General features: G+C 42.0%; 2 protein-coding genes across 7 annotated transcripts; one reads left to right on the top strand and one right to left on the bottom strand.

Annotated features, from left to right (window-relative positions):
- Window positions 1-1,413: 1,413 nt before the first annotated feature.
- LOC112279327 (protein decapping 5) lies at window positions 1,414-7,728 on the top strand. 6 transcript variants are annotated; one of them, XM_090249241.1, is made up of 10 exons: window positions 1,414-2,153; window positions 3,531-3,631; window positions 3,779-3,865; window positions 4,134-4,712; window positions 4,830-5,339; window positions 5,672-5,716; window positions 6,015-6,092; window positions 6,289-6,471; window positions 6,651-6,755; window positions 6,950-7,728. In XM_090249241.1, exons 1-10 carry the CDS (start codon window positions 2,015-2,017, stop codon window positions 7,121-7,123), a joined length of 2,001 nt encoding a protein of 666 aa, XP_090105367.1. In that variant the 5' UTR covers window positions 1,414-2,014; the 3' UTR covers window positions 7,124-7,728. The 6 variants fall into 6 exon arrangements, with proteins under 6 accessions (XP_090105367.1, XP_024369439.1, XP_090105366.1 ...); XM_024513671.3 differs by having other exon boundaries at window positions 1,485-2,153; window positions 4,131-4,712; window positions 5,669-5,716; XM_090249240.1 differs by having other exon boundaries at window positions 1,501-2,153; window positions 5,669-5,716.
- A 1,107-nt stretch (window positions 7,729-8,835) lies between these two features.
- LOC112279328 (U-box domain-containing protein 26) lies at window positions 8,836-11,440 on the bottom strand. Its single transcript, XM_024513674.3, has one exon. It carries the CDS (start codon window positions 10,762-10,764, stop codon window positions 9,469-9,471), a length of 1,296 nt encoding a protein of 431 aa, XP_024369442.1. The 5' UTR covers window positions 10,765-11,440; the 3' UTR covers window positions 8,836-9,468.
- Between the last annotated feature and the right edge of the window lie 5,050 nt (window positions 11,441-16,490).

Genomic DNA, 16,490 nt, shown 5'->3' with positions numbered 1-16,490 from the left:
AATGATATTTGTAAAATGAAAAATAAATTTAAACGTATGATATTAAAACATATGGCTATAACAATAGAGGATCTAATGTAATATTGTTATGTGATTTGAGATTGAGCTGAAAATATTATATTCTTAAAATCATGTTGTAAATGAAATTTTTACAATCAAACAAAGAATTATTAAATTTTATTACCATTTTTTATAATTAAAATAATTAAAATTAAAATTATAGAAAGAATAAATGGTACACTTATAGTTATAACTTATAAATCAACATAATTTAGTTATAAGTATTAATTGTAAAAGAAACCATATTTATTACTTACATTAAAATATTGCAATCATGAAGAAGAATTATACCAATGATTATAGATCTCTTGACATCTATCTAATAAATTTTAAGTTTGGTTTAGCAAAAAAATATCTATAGATAACTATAGCTGTTATTGTTTTAGAAATTCAACATTTTTTTTCCCCTTTAATTTTATATCATTCTATTGAAACACCCTGAAATTATAAATTTTTCTAATCCAAAATTGTAAGACATATCATGCATCCATGCAAAGCACATTAAAACATTGTATTGAAACACTCAAGAACAATCTTAAAACAATTTTCTTTTTAATATAATTTTATAATCTATAGATTCATCATTAATAAAAAGAGGCCTAAAAAACGATTTAAAATGTTTAAAATATTACATTTATCCCAAATTCAATAATACTATTAAAAAATCCAAAATAATTATTTCCAAATAATTAAGTTTTCTACATTTTTCAAACCACTTGCTTAAAAAATGTATAGCTTTCAAAGAAAACTAAATATTTTGTTTTTGCAAGTTGAGCAAGATTACACTATTAGTTGCTAACAACAACTCTTTTATCTAAAAAAAAAATACACAAAACCTTGCCACAATTCTAAAATACACAATCAACCATAAAAAAACTATAAGAACCCAAATTACGACCTTTGTGAACTTTTAACCAAAAAGACTTAGTAAAGAAACTATAGACTTAATAAAAGAAGTTGTTCATAAGTGCTCAACCACCACCCATTCTGTACACATTGTGTGTGTCTCTCCCTCTTATGCTGCGTCATTCTCAGCGAATTATCTTCTCATTCATCTATGACTCCAATCTCACCACCACTCCGAGTTGGAAAAGTTCACGGAGGAAGAAGAAGAAAGAGAACCAAAAAGCAAAAGAAAAAAGGGACTCTAAGACCGTGAATCCGCGGAATTCGGTCCAAGTAGCCCATGACTGGGTAAAGGGACGTCGGACTGCAGAACCCATCCCCGCGAATCAGTTCCCATTCGTTCCCCTTGGTTCCCTTAAGTTCCCTTAGGTTCCCGATAATCTACGTGTTTGGAGATAGATATCCGCCTCCTGATGGGGCAGGCAGGCAGCAGCACGTCGCAACGAGGGAGGCGAAGGAAGGGAAGGCAAAGCGAATTAGGGTTTGGGGGATGGAGGGGAAGGGGCAGCACCTCATCATCTACGAAACCCACCATGAAATCTTGGAGCGAGGGCGATGATGATGATGGATGATGGGGTTGGAGCAGCAGTAGCCAGCATGTAGCAAGCAGCAAAGCAGCAGCACAGTGGTAGTAGTAGTCTAGGTTATGGACATCAACCACCCCCCATACTTTTGTTTGTTCTTTGTATTCTTCTTCTTTGTCTTCGGTGGTGACTCTCTCTCTTGCGGAGATCGTTTTATCTATCGCAGCAGCACCCATAGTCAGTCAGTCAGTCAGTCAGTTAGTTTCGTTCACGAGGTCCAGCAGCTTGACTCAATTCATTGACAGCGCCATTGTTGATGCCAGCAGCAGCAGCAGCCTGCTATCCCCCCCCCCCCCCCCCCAACTCGCATTCGCTTCTTCCTCCTCCTCGTGCCACTCTATTGTTGTTGCTATCGCCTTTTGATGCGTCGGATATGTCTTGCCTGTGACTGAAAGCGGTCTTTAGCTGAGGAGAACGAGCGTGCAGGAGGCGGAAGGGTTGGAGTCCCTTGTGGAGCAGTCGCAATGGGGCGCGGGCGAGGGCCGAACACGGCCGATTCCTACATTGGTAGCCTCATTAGTCTCACCTCGAAGAGTGAGATTCGGTACGAAGGGATTCTGTACACTGTGGACACCGAGAATTCCAACATAGCGCTGCAGAACGGTGCGCTTTCGAGTTCACAACTCCACTCTCCGTCCTTTCCTTCTTTGGTTTTTTGTTGTGTTTTTTTTTTTTTTTGTTTTGTTTTCGTGTTACCGTTTAAGGGTTGGAGAGGGAACTTTGGGGTGTTAATGACACAGTTTTGGGTGTTTATGACGTGGTGTGTGGTTTGCCATAAGTTTGGTTAATGTAGGATGTGATGGGGACGATGATATTTTGGTGTTTATCTCTGTTTATGTGTCATATGGTCATGTTAGTTAGAGTTTCTGTGAGGACCTATTGGTTTTGTGTCTGAGTCGACCCTTACAACGTGCTGGCTGGAGTGTTTGTTGTTGCTTTTGCTCCGGAGTTTTGTTGTCCGCGTTAGTGTTGGCCATTGGAGCATGAAATCCTTTTATCTCGAATTTCAGTTAATCGACATTTCCAAGAATGTATTATTATTATTATTATTATTATTATTATTTTGGCTTTGCAAGAAAGTCTTATTTAAATTTTGTGGAAAGATCAGAGACATGTGCAAGTGAAGCCTAGGTCATCACTTCTTGTTATGGCATTATTAACAAATGTGGTCGTTCACTTTTAAAGAGTAGGGCATAGAACGGTTTGTAGTAGCGTTCTCGCTGATAATCTGAATTAGCAAGCAGAGGCGATGATATCTTACGAAAAATCATATCTAGATGTTGGGAGTTAGAAACATTAGTCCGTGTCAAGACTACGTCTTGAACGGCAGTACAATTGAGTAGAATTCAGCAGCTAATTCCCAGCGGAAAAGCAGGGGCATTTGGGAAGTGCTCTTGTCCTTACATCTTGACACTTAGATTGTGATTAATGCTTTTGGAAGGAGTGTTAATCCTTTAGAAAAGGAATGTTGAAGGTCCATTTCACATACACTGCAACTTGTAGAGTTTTTGATACATTTACTGTATAAAAATCTTGGATGCTGAAGAAGAGGGATCATCACATCTGATCATCAAAGTCGATTTCATGTCTCAAGGAGGGTGAAAGTGTCAGGTCGTAATACGCACGTTATTAGAATCTACGTTGGCTTGCACCACAAGCTTGTAATAGAAGTTGAGAGTTTGATTCCAGTATGTGTGCGTGTTAAGAGTATGAGAGGCCGAATGTCACAGAGCTAGAAGCCGAATGATACACGAGACAGTAATTTTACTTCTCAGTTATGGTCCTTTTTGTTTGTTTGTTTTATTTTTACTTTTGTTTTGTTATGTCTATATTTATTTTCTCTCTCTTCCTTCTTTTTTCCCTTGATGAATCAGAGTTGTCCTCGGGTCGAGTCTGTCACTGCTCTCCCCTCCCCTTTGTAGAGAGCCAGATGCGATGATATCGGCCATGACTAATCGTTTGTTGATATTTTTCTTTCAGTGAGGTCATTCGGGACAGAAGGGCGTAAAAAGGATGGGCCCCAAATTCCAGCTAGCGATAAGGTGTACGACTACATCATATTCCGAGGATCAGATATCAAGGTCAGAATTAGGTTTCTAAAGCCCTTTGACCCTTGATAGGCAAGTTGAGTTAGTTTTTACCTGATCTAGACTGTGTCGAGTATCGGTTGATTCCTGCTCGACAATAAGATTCTGTGCGATTGATATTTCTTTAAACTATGTGATTAGGATTTGCAAGTCAAGTCATCCCCACCTCCTCCCTTGCAACCTCCTCCTCTACCTCAACAAACAGATCCTGCAATCATCTCACTTCAGGTACGCTGTCTTAACCTACAGTTGATTTTTCTGTGGGTAGTCCTTTCGACAAGGCTTTTTTTAGCTCGAATTTTAGCATCAAGAGTGAGTGTAAGCATCTATCGTGGTTAGTTGCAGCATTGTGATTACAAATTTCAGAATCGAAGCTTAGTTTACACATTTTTTGCACGTGCCAATCTTTCTCTAGAAATGCTGGGTCTCGGGGTGAGAGGGTTCTGATGGATATGGCATTAATGTCTTTTCAATGTTTACTGGTCTACTCAAGCAGTCTCAGCCACAATACCCTCCACCGTCCTCTCTGGGGTCGTACAATAGTGGACTTTCTGCAGCAGGGTCTTCCTCGGAGCCGAGTGCCTCTCCCCCTCCTCCTCCTCCTCCTTACATGGGGATGCCATCTCAGTACCCGAGGGCAGTGCCTCCTCTATATCCTCCAGGGGGAATGCAGTCGTGGGGTCCTCCACCACCTCCTGGTGCCAATGGGTCGGGTCTGGCAATGCCAATGTATTGGCAAGGTTATTACAGGCCGCCACCAGCAGGGCACATGCAGCACCAACCCATGCCCCCTCAACCTCCTCCGTCGTTGGCAACGCCTCCACAGGGTCAGCCACAACAACAACAACAACAGCAACATGGGCAGCAGCAGATCCAGCAGGGTCAACAAGCGCCATCCCTGGCTCAGCAGCTTCCGGCAGTTTCACGTACTCCAGGACCGGTAACGGGGGCTAGCCCTAGCGGCGGAGTAACTCCTGCTTCGCAGACTCAAGCTTCATCATCAAATGTTGCAGCTGCCCCTATGTCTAGCCCTGCTACTTCAGTGGCACCTTTAGCTGCAGAAGCTTCTCCTCCAGTAACTTCCATTATCTCTTTTACAGCTTATTTGATGTTTTACTAGTTTCGTGAATTTGGAAGTATTTGATGTTCGATGTTTTCCTGGCCAGCGTGTCAATGGTCGATGTATGTGCAGGCTTCTACTGTGATGAGTTCCACCGCACCTACTGTGACCACAGCAGTCACTCCATTAGCTTCTTCGGCCGGGACAGCAGCTTCTGCCTCTCCTTCTGCAGTTTCTGTTTCTGCTCCTATGCAAGGAGTAAGCGTGGTGATCACGCCAGTCGCAAAGAACCCACGACGTCCTGTGGCCAATGTGACTCAGGTTCCGCAGGCTCCATCACAGACTGTGGGATCCTCTTCTAATGGGTCACAGAGCACATCAAGTGCGACCGTCGTGTCCTCTGGGTCCATGGTAAGACCACAAAGCGAGGCAATGCAGTCTTCTGGAATTGTTGCTACAGCTGCAAAATCGGGAGCAGTTGTTGCACAAAGTCAAGCGCCTCCCAAAGTGAGGCAGAAACCAGCGGACCAGGAAAATGCAGCAAGGGCACCCATAGTGCAAACTAGCTCACTGGCTGCACCTGCGCAGGAGCAAGTCAGTCAGCCTCTCCTTCCATTGCCCCCCGCAGATCAGAAGCAACAGGTGCACTCCACCACTGTAGTCTTTCGGGTATATGCTTAATGTTTTTTTCCTCATACTCTGGAAGAGGGATAGGTTTCATCTGGTTCCTTTTGCTAGCATGGGTAGCTTAATAGCCTAACCTTTTGAAGGAAGAGCCCTGTATGCTAAATTGATGTTTACCAAGTGCGTGTAGGAGTTACGTTTGATGCTGTTTAGGACAACATCATAAGTGTTAAAGTTGTAATGTTAGTTGTGGACTTGACTGTAGCCTCGCTCCGGTCCTCAGCATTTGTAAATAACTTCGAAGTATTGTAACCTAAATCTTTCTGAACATGATTTGCTTCACTCAGCAGCGCGGAAGCCATGGCGTACCCACTGGCCAAAGGAATCACTGGCAGGTACTATATAGCATTTTTGTAATAGTTGAAAGTTGTTTCTACACATATTGAAAACCCGCTATATTAATTGTGGCCAAGGTGGTAAGTGAACCCGAGAGCCTTTGGAATTCGAGGACAACTGAAGTTACGGTTATTTGGGCTGCAATCCATGGCCCAACAGTCGGGACGCAAATTTGGAGATTTCTGTGGCTGATTCTTAGTGCTGGGATGCGATGCTACGATAATGTTTTTTAAAGTGATTGCGTGCTTCTACATGGTATGGACGATAATGAGACGATATTGATGATCGGATGTGCAGGGAAATGGTTACATGGGGAATGGCAACTATAATCGTCGTGGAAGAGGCCGAGGCAACGGCAGCGGAAGGGGCATGGCGGTAATTTTTTATACTTTCCTAAGGTTTTAAGGCCCCGTTTGTTCTTGTTTCAACTTACAGGTTATACTGGCACTAATTGATATCTAATAATTGTCTCATTGTGCACTCGTTAACTCTCAAAAGTTGGCATCCAACATCTTCTTGAGTTGTTCTGTGTCTCATTCCTGATCATGACGAAACTTGTAACTTGTTTCAGCTGGCGAATCCCACGCAGCAATTCACTGAAGATTTCGACTTCACAGCCATGAATGAGAAGTTCAACAAGGACGAAGTTTGGGGAACGCTCGGAGGAAAGGATGAAGAAGAAGACTACGAATATGAAAACGGGAATGCGGAAGACGAGGCAGCCGATACCACACACTTGGATGTTTCAAAGAAGGTGATTATTGCTTTCAGTTAGTGGACGAACTTGACATTGTCCTAAACAAGCTCTTGTAGTGGAGGTAGTGGGAGAGGATGAGAAATGTGTCCTTGTACTATTTGTGAGCTGGAATTTGCAATGCAAGGCTGTATCTCCCATGTGGTCTAATCTTGAGGGCATGGGGGTTTGTTTATCAGGCTCTTTATAACAAGGATGATTTTTTCGACTCTCTATCTTGCGATGCATCTGAAGGACGTGGTGAACGGACCAAATTTTCTGAACAGCGCAAGATCGACACTGAGGTATGTTCCGCTAGGGTGACCATCATCCTTGGTTGCATGTCCTTGATGGCATGTGATCTTATGCGAATTGACTTGGTTTTGGTCGTGAGGCATTCCTGGGTTTTACTGATTCTCTTACGATGGAAATATGTGCTTTCGTCCTGTTCTTGCATGAATATTTTGGATAATACCGACTGAGATTTCGTGGTGTTCAGACATTTGGCGCCTTCCCAGTGAGGTCTCGCGGGGGCCGTGGTGGACGCGGAGGACGTCGTGGAGGCTACAGGGGCGGCTACTATGGTGGCGGTGGTGGAAGTTATGGGATAGGAAGAGGTGGTGGTTATGGCAGGGGCCGTGGTACAGGCCGTGTCTCAACTGGCAATTTATAAGCAGTTATTCCCATCTTCCATGGGGAATTACTGCGGCGATTGCATCAGGCATGAGAACATGATTTGGAGCGATGATGCTTGATGGCGCTTTTTTAGGTTGGTGGGGGGGGGGTAGCTCATGCATGCTAGCAGTGAGAAATTGGAAGGATCTGTAGACGATTGTGGATTCGTGGCACTGGCTTATGGCTTGTTCCAGGAAAAGGTGGCAGCAGATGAGTGTGATGATCATCAACACCCTCAGTGAACATGGGTCTCTGAATGGTGCAACTGCCACGTTCTTCACAGTATTCTGTTTTTGGGTCGGACGCATTCGCAAGTAACCACTGGAACAGCAACTGACCGAGAGTTTGAAACCCTCGTAGTTCGTGCAAGGGATCAGTACTTGACGACACCTGAACGGATATCTAGACCGTAGATGGTTTCGGTCGGAATGATTTGGAGCGGGAGTTTTTAACCGCTTTATAATCTGAGACATGTTGCAACAATGATGTGGATAGTGAAGGTTGGGTTGTAGATAGTCGGGTAGGCAAGGCCACACAGATGGACACCACATGTTTTATTGACCATCTCATGTGTATATTGTTTTGGAGGTTTGGTGGCGGAAATCTGTTGATGTTGGAATAATCTTTGTTTTTGCATAGTTAACCCCCTCCCTCCCCCGAATTGCAATATTCTCGTATTTATATTAGTAAGTATGCTGGTAAAATTGGTGGTGTACATACATATAGAATATTGCATGACGCTGCTCTCCTGAATTCTCCGAACTTCCGTGTACGTTAAATTTATGAATTAAACATCTATTTATTTTACACCTGTAGTTGAATTGTTAAATTCTACCCATAAGTTAATAAAGTATTTCGTTTTTTAGTTTCTGCTAATTGTTTTATAGAAACATACCATCTGAAGACATGCTTTTACACAGATCTTAACTCTTAAAGGTTTGAAATACCTCCTCCGTAACTTGTGTATCACACTTACCAGGGAAATGTAGTTTCCGACCGAAGTCTTCGACAGCTGCCAGTAAACGATTAAACACTATTCAGAAATCAAAAAGGCCCAAAGAGTTATAGGAGCTTTTGTAAAAGCTGGAAGGACCTCCTGCAACACTTCCTGAAATGTGAGGTTTGAATCAGTTGCCCCTACGATTTGAAGCCGCAGCGGTGGCATTTCGGAGCACCAAGCACTCCATCGACCGGGCTTCTTCACGCAAGGCGCAATCAATATGCTTTCGGGTCTTTTCAGTGGCTAGTATCTTGTTTAAAAAGGATTCCAACGTATGCATCTTTTCTCAGGATGTCGCATTGATGAAGTCCTGGTCAGCCAGAGATTGTCAGATGGATGTCACATTAATCGACACCGCTTCTGGTCAATAAAGCGCTGACATCACTCCTTCTGGCGGCAGATAAGTTGGGAGTGGCCCCAAGTGCTTTAAACTAAAAGTTCAGCTCTTAAAATATAGTGGTATAATGCATCAAATTGCAATATTCACCACGACGCCAAGGTCAAGACATCATGTATTATTCATTCATTTCAAGGAAACCCTCAGCATTCAGATTGAAGCAAAATCATCTCTTCCTTGCCTCCCGTTGGATTTTTCCATTCCATGCGTGTTGATCAGTAACGCTTCATTCCACTACCTCTTTGGATGTATCGTGGAATTGTGAAGTGGTTGAAACAAATTCGTTAATTCTTGGTACATATTATTAGGTGGATGGCCTGAAAGCAGCTTCGTGCGTAAATTTATTGGTGTGCATCTTATTAGAGTCCTCTCAAAACATGTGATTTTTATTTCCTAGTAGACTGCGATGAATTGAATTGGGTAGCCAGATCCTAAATCTGCTCAGAATTGAAGCAGAATGGTCTACCACTAGTAAGAAATGGCTAAAATTTGGGTAATTGTTCTTTGAAAGAACAGTTTTTCGATCACCCGTATTAGAAAATAGATTAGGTTGCAACACATGAGCAATTTCAAGATACTCTTTAGGAGCCTCTGCTCAACTGCTTCCATGGATCCTCTACATTTGACTAGATCAAGACTGCATTCCTCAATTGTTTTCCTCTGAAGTCATTGCTTTCAATTTGATTCGCAACAGGTGACATGGTTCCATAACAATCTTCACACCCAAAGGTGACGCGGGCAAGAAGGACCGAGGGCTGTGTGTCGACGTCCATTCTGTGGATCAGAAGATGTGTGCTACGCCGCCATCACCCCAAATTTTCCCCCGCTCAAGTGCTCTTCGAGCAAACAACCAAGCCAGGCCAACCAATTCTTGAAACGTTCGCAATGAAATCGATCACTTATTGCAGCCTAATTCATCCTCTTGAATTAACTCCACAATATCCTGCTAAACCATGACGGCAGATTCACCGTCCAGACCTGTGGAATGCGTCCCTGAGACATCGTTGAGCAGCTTGAGAGTCATCCGCGCCTTCACCTTCGCTCGCTGGCTACAGTTGCTGGGCAGAAGCATCAAGAGTTTTGTGAAAGCACCAGCTCGGAGCGCCGTATTGACAACGGACCGGTTAGAAGCGAGCGAGATTACTTCGCAAAGGGCCGCGACAGCGTGCTCGGAAGTCTGGTTAGAGACGCCGAGGAGCGAGCTGACGATTCGAGGGATGGCGAATGGGTGATTCGTGATCCCCTCTCGCCCTTCCGCGCATTTGGCGAGAAGCTCCAGAATCGCGAAGGCATATTCCAAGTTCCGCGTTTCGGTTCGAGGTACAAGCTCAATGAGGGCTACGACAGCGCCGGCATCGACCGCCGCGATGCAGTTCTTTTTCGTGGAGGTGAGAGAGAGCATACACCGTAACACGATCTTCGTTGGTTTGGGGCGTAAACCAGCTTCTCTGAGGACACTCACGAGCCCCTTGATCGCCCCTGGGTAGTTGCCCACAATGGCTTTCAGCCATGCGTCCTCACCGACGAGTATGTGTATCAAGTTGGCGGCCATAATCTTTCCACTGGAGGACCCCGATGCGAGAATCGTGCAGAGACGAGAGAAAGGTTTCCACTCCACAAGCGATTTTTTGTCATCGTCATCGAGTTTCAGCAACGCAATCACGTGCAGGGCGCGCTCCGCTGCTTTCCGGCTGTCTAGATCTGTCCTTGAACTTGCTAAAGCGGCACTGAGTATGGGAACTGCTCCAGCTTCTTTCAGACAATTCCTGTTGCGGCTGCATTCTCCAGCTATGGCGTAAAGTTTTTCCAAAGACTCGCTGTCGCAGTGCCCCGCGTCGGCGCACTCAGTGATGATTTGGAGTATGTTCTGCACTGTCTGAAGCTCCACTGGTTGCCTCGGGGCCGGTAGTCTGTCGATCCCGGGCGTGCTGTTGGCCAGGCACCACTTCTGAATGGTGCTGCGGAGAATGTGATTGGGGATGAACTTCTTGCTCTGGAGGGTCTGGTTCGTGGTTGGGCATGTGTTGTGACCCATTTCCAGCCACCTTTCGATACTCACGCGATCGTATGTTATGCCGGTGCTCAGAGTCACGGGGTCTGTCATGATGTCCAAGTGAATGGGACACTCAAAATCCGCTGGCACCTGTAGGGGCAGATGTGTCTGGATGGGCTCCAGCAGCGCCTGCCGTGGCAATCCTGGGTCACATGGTTTGAGCGCCGTAACGGAGGCGCCCAACGCCATATCCAGGTCGATGAAAGAGAAGCTTAAGCTCACCGTGCAAAACAATCTGCCTCTTCCTTCGCTGTTGATCCTGTACCACCAATCACACTATCCTGTAATCCTCATCCTACGGGCAAACTCAAATATCGATTCGCTACAACTCCATACCTATGTAAACTGCATCAATCCCACACAACGACAGACTCCCAAATACTCCGGTTCAGTTGACGCATGCTCAGATATAGAAACTCACGGTATTCAAACGGACCAGCACTGAACCGAAAGTAGGTCCATGGTTTCAGCTAGGTTGAGAGAATATGAATCTGAACTAGGCGAGCAGGAAATAAGTACTCCTAGGGCAGACGGTACATGACGTAGAAATGGCAGTTCAAATGACAGTCAGCGTGGGGGATCAAATAGTCTTGCCAGTAACGAAAGGTTCAGCACCGGTCAAAGAGGCGAAATAGGCTTCCGACCAAGGATTGCGGACCATACTCAAAAATAGCATTGAAATCAAGCGGCTAAGCCAGTAAACGGATCCTCACGACCCAGTCCTTTAGTCCAATCAGCACAGGCGCCGCCACCCAAGGGAACTTGGCTCAAGCAAATCCATCTAGGTCAAGAACCAACCGAATATTTTATATCACAGGTGGTAAGCAAAATGTGCCAATTCCTCCACCTGTCGCCTCTATCCATTACTTTTGTCCAACCCCCTCCCCCACCACCCTTTTCAGTTTCACTATATCGAACCCTCGAAGTTTCTCGTACTGGAAGCATGTAATAATTTATTTGAGTCAATGTGTTGGGATGGCTGTTCAAAGCCTCCTCCCGAATGAACCAGTTGCCAATTACAACAGAAGCATGATACTTTCACTGTACTCCGAACTGCGGACTCGAATGCTATCCCACTCGCAATCAGTGGCATCGGTGGAGACGATCTGATACAAACAAATGGGAAGCAGCTGGTGATGGGCTTCTAGTGTGGGATCCGACGCCGCTGTTTTCACTTCAATGAAATCGCCGAAAGGGGGGACTAAGTTAATCTGACACGAGAGTCGCATCCCATGGTTCAGGTTTGCACCGATCTGGGGTTGAGTTTCTGACGTCGTGCCAGATCAACCCACGTTTCTGGATCCAGCTTTTTGTTCTGGCATCAGGTCCTGCTCTCTCACATACCCACAATCTGATCCTGCTCTGATTCATCAATGCGTTAAAGAATGATTTATACATATATAATAATAATAATAGGTACACATCTTCTACTGTAGAAATACACCACTTGGGTATAAGAATGGGTGGCATTAGAGGAGGAGGAGAACCGACCCAGGAAGAGTGTTAAAAAAGTGTTACGAATCAGGTGAAATAGGTGACATGTATGAACCAACCACACAATATGTGATTTTTTTTATTATGTAGAAGTAGCTGGTGTTGTACTTGTTGGAGTTGTACACTTGGCTACTTGTCGATCCGTAATTTTTACAACTGTATAGAGTGTAAAGAGGAGGTGTGAATGGAGGTTTGATTCATTAGAAGCAAATTTGACCGCATGAATTCTTACGAAGTATTTTTATTTTAATTTTATGTTTACTCTATTTTTAGTTTTTTAATTTTATCTCGAGTAGATTTTTCCTCTCTGATATTTCATAACGAGAAGTTAAAAAGAGTATTCATTCTAATACAGGATGCTTGACAATACAGCTTCTATCCTATTTGCTCAACACGTCGTTAATCAACAATAAATAAATGTGTGTTTTTTTAAGTCGGAAAATTTGATTGCGTGTTGCGTGTGTTCTACTTATTTGATTTTTGATACGTTAATTTCAAAGGTCATAATCTATTACAAAACTTAAAATGAAAAACAAAACACGGTTTGTACAATTACATTTGGTTTGCTTGATAAAAAGAAACAAAAGAAACAAAAGAAACATTAAAGTTTTGAGTAAGATTCTATGTTGATATTTTTTGAATTTTAAAACCACAGGATTGAAGAATCAAAATATCAATTTATGATTTGTGGTTTTATATATTAAAAATATACAACAATATTTAAAAAAAAGTTTAATGACCAGTTTTTACACATCAAGTTAATAATAATAATGATATTGTTATTGCCTTTTCTACATTGTTACTTAAAACTATAAATACTTTTTATCATTAACTTTATTAAATATTTTAGAATAACTTTCACATTAATCTTTAGAAATTTTTCTATTCAATTTTTTTTTTATTGAAATTAAATAAATAATGATAATCTTGAGCCGTTTAGAATATATGCTATATTTTACAATCTTATAATCTGTATCATTTGGCAATTACAAATAACATCTTATATATGAGTGCACTGATAAAAACAAGTAAAGTTTAATATGTTATTAGTCTTTTTTTTCATAAATAAAGAAGTTATAATTGTGAATGTTAGACTAATATCCATATTATTTTTTTAAAATTAGTACCATGGATGTTTTATTTATGATGATTATTTTAGAAATAGAAGCTAAAATAGTTACTTTTAAAAACAATACAAGATACAAAAAATGATTAATTATAAAGTTATATTAGATGTAAAATACAATAAAGATATATATATATATATATATATATATACATACATACATACATACACATCTTTGATAAATTGTTAATATGAGTATCAATATTTATATATTATAAATTAAAATTATAAAACATCTATGTGATATCCTTATGAGTTTATATTAGGATATGAAACAAAACAAAAATATGCAGACATATGTGTCTAAAACCCTTTTTAGGTTCTCTAAATGTAACTATATATTTTTTGGCTAATGTTTTAGTAGAAGAATCTTATAACATTTTATGCATTAATTATTTATCTATTTTTATTTTTAAAATACTAAATAAAAATATATATATATATATATATATATATATATGTATGTATTTTATTTAAAATTTCTATTAGAAATAATTTATTAATAAATTATACATGCTATACTCATGTCTTGTTGAAATCAAAAATATATTTTTTATTTTTATTCTAAGTAACTTTTATGTATAAAGTTTTAGCTAGTTCAATCAAAGTCAAGAACATGACCTTCACTCTTATCTATACTAACTTGATGACACTTTTTTCCTATAAATATGATTGTTCTACATTGATGCCTTGACTAAAAAATGTAAGCCTAATGTAATAGCCCTACACCATATACAATATGCGATCCTACACCACCATATGCCATGTTTGAATAACACACCAATATCAGATCTCATACAACAGTCTCACTCCCATTCAACTCAATTGTCAAAGAATCTCTAATGCGATGCAGAAGAACAAGTCTCCATGGGCTCTGCTTTAGTCTTGCATTGCATTGCAATTTGTGCAGTAAAAATGTATCTTGTAAAGCCGGAAACCATGCACCTGGTGGTGGTGGTGGTGATGCTGGTTTTCAAGGGCCGGAAACGGAAACGTGGGCTGACATGAGAAGTGGCTTTGAAAATGTGACCACCTCGACGTGCTTTGGCGATGGAATAGTGGGGATGGTGTCCGCACTATTGCAAGCAGCAGTTGCAACTACATGGCTCTTGTGCTGCTGCTGTGGCATATGAGAGAGGTTGCAGGAGGTGGGGATGGATGGATCCTCGGAGCCATCACTTCGAGATCATGCCACACGGTTGCCGATTCTGCTTCCTATCCTTGCGAATCGACACAATGGTTGTTACTCTTTTGTTTGTGGAATTTAGTGTTCCTACGTAAACCAGGCCACACTTGAGACTGCGAACTCGCAGCATAGGCTGACGTCCCGGTGGGTTCATCTCATCCCTGCTCCTCGGCTTTGGCTTATGCTGTTGGCTAATGGAGGAGGAGAAGGCTAATGTTGCAGTAATTGGGTGGCCAGCGACTTCGTTGTCAGTGGAAGAAATTTGTTTACGACCAGCTCGTGGCTTTGGTAGCTTTCAGGATGGTGCAACCGGTTGGGTGGGCCGCTTGAATTCAACTCGCAGAGATAGTGTCGGTTTCTTGAATGGACGGCGGATGCTACGAAGGTTTTTAGTATTAGTAATTGGCCTGCAGTTGACTTTCTGTAACAGTCGTGAGCTTTCGTTCGTCTGAATATCTTTGTATATATATATATATATATAAAAATATGAATGAATAAATAAATGATAAAGTGAGTGAATGTGTATTAGCTATGAAGTGTGGGTTTTAAATTTCATTTACAAAAAACTCATGAGGATCTGAACCTAGCGTACCTGTTTTCCAATTAAAGTTAAAGGAAAAAAATAATCAGTAGCTTTAAAACCAAAACTTGGACAGTCTTATTTAAAATTATTTGTGAACCATGCAGAGAATTACAAAACAGAAAAGATCATTACATACAAGTAGGGCTTCGAGTTGCAATTGGTGTATTGGATATACTGAAGTCAATATTGTCACTTGATAGTTTTAGTTTCACAATACCATTCCGAGAATCAAGTGAGACTTTTTCTTCAGCTCCTTAGTTTATGAATTCTCTTTCTTAATAGTGCAAGAATATCCCTCATATTATACTTCGCTATAACTAAACTGAGACTTGTATTGAACGATGGATTCTATTGTCAAGGTGCGACTTCACGACCAGCAAATTAACGCCACAAACGCAGCGATCGTCGCTAGCGCATCTTCGTCAGATAGCCGTTACAGTCGAAGTCACCCGATATGAATTCAATTTCTAGCTTTCTCTCGCAACCATTCATCGACTAATCAAGCGTTTTTGGGCATTTGAGGCAGTTTTAGGAGCGAAGATAAGGCAAGGTACTGTAGCAAACATGATTGGGACTAGAAAACAATCAGTGCAGGAGGCAATCTGTCAACGCCATGCCCACCGATTGATCAAGTCTGGAAATTGTCAGGGTGTGTGCAGTTTCTGACCCCACGAATTACTCGATGGCGAAAAAAATGATGGTCCATCAAGTGTTACACAACAGCCACTGTTCATTGGATCCACGACTCCACAATCAAGTTAGCCGTGGTTACGAAAGTCTCAATGTTCTGAAAACAGACTCATCAGCGACACCAGCAGCCTCTGATTTCGGTACTCCACTTCCACCAGTCTGAAATTCAACCCACTTTACTTCAGAAACGGATTGAACGACTTGGGGTTAGAAAGGCCAGACTCCGCTTCGCCTTTGATCACGCGCTAGTCATCGCTCCCTCGCATCAGTAGACCTTCCTTAAGTTGATTTGAGGGACCTATAAACAATTTTGAACCACAAACCGAAGACTTTCTGATCATATCCCAAGAGAGAAAATGCTATGGGCCTGGTCTCTACTGGCTTTGGCGGCTGTGAAGGGTTCAGCTTCGACACTGAGTTCAACATCCGGCGAATTGCTACTTGCGTTGATCGGAAACATCTAGATGGTGGCACTTTCAGATCTGGACGCGTGAGAGTGAGAGAGAGGTCAAGACTGTCTTCGGTGCTTTAGTATCAGACCTTCGAAGTTCTCTTTGACTTGGCCTACAATGACCGACACACACAGTTGAATTCTAGCCACACGGTCCATGAAGATTCTGTTTTCAGTGTGAGATTCCCGTTGACTACACGGAAACAACACTGTCGGTATGCGATTCATGAGACCGGACGTCGATGCGATGAATTGATGGCTTCTCCAGCCTGACGTTGCGAGTTGTATATTATACGATGTATGGTTTGTGGACTGATTCTATGGGAGAAAAAAACAAGATAAGTGGTTATAGAACGAGAACAAAATCAGTGGTTGTACAACAAAA

Source organism: Physcomitrium patens, chromosome 3 (assembly GCF_059467195.1).
Source record: "Physcomitrium patens ecotype Gransden chromosome 3, ASM5946719v1, whole genome shotgun sequence".
Classification (NCBI taxonomy): Eukaryota; Viridiplantae; Streptophyta; class Bryopsida; order Funariales; family Funariaceae; genus Physcomitrium; species Physcomitrium patens.
This window is presented reverse-complemented; position numbering and strand designations above follow the sequence as displayed.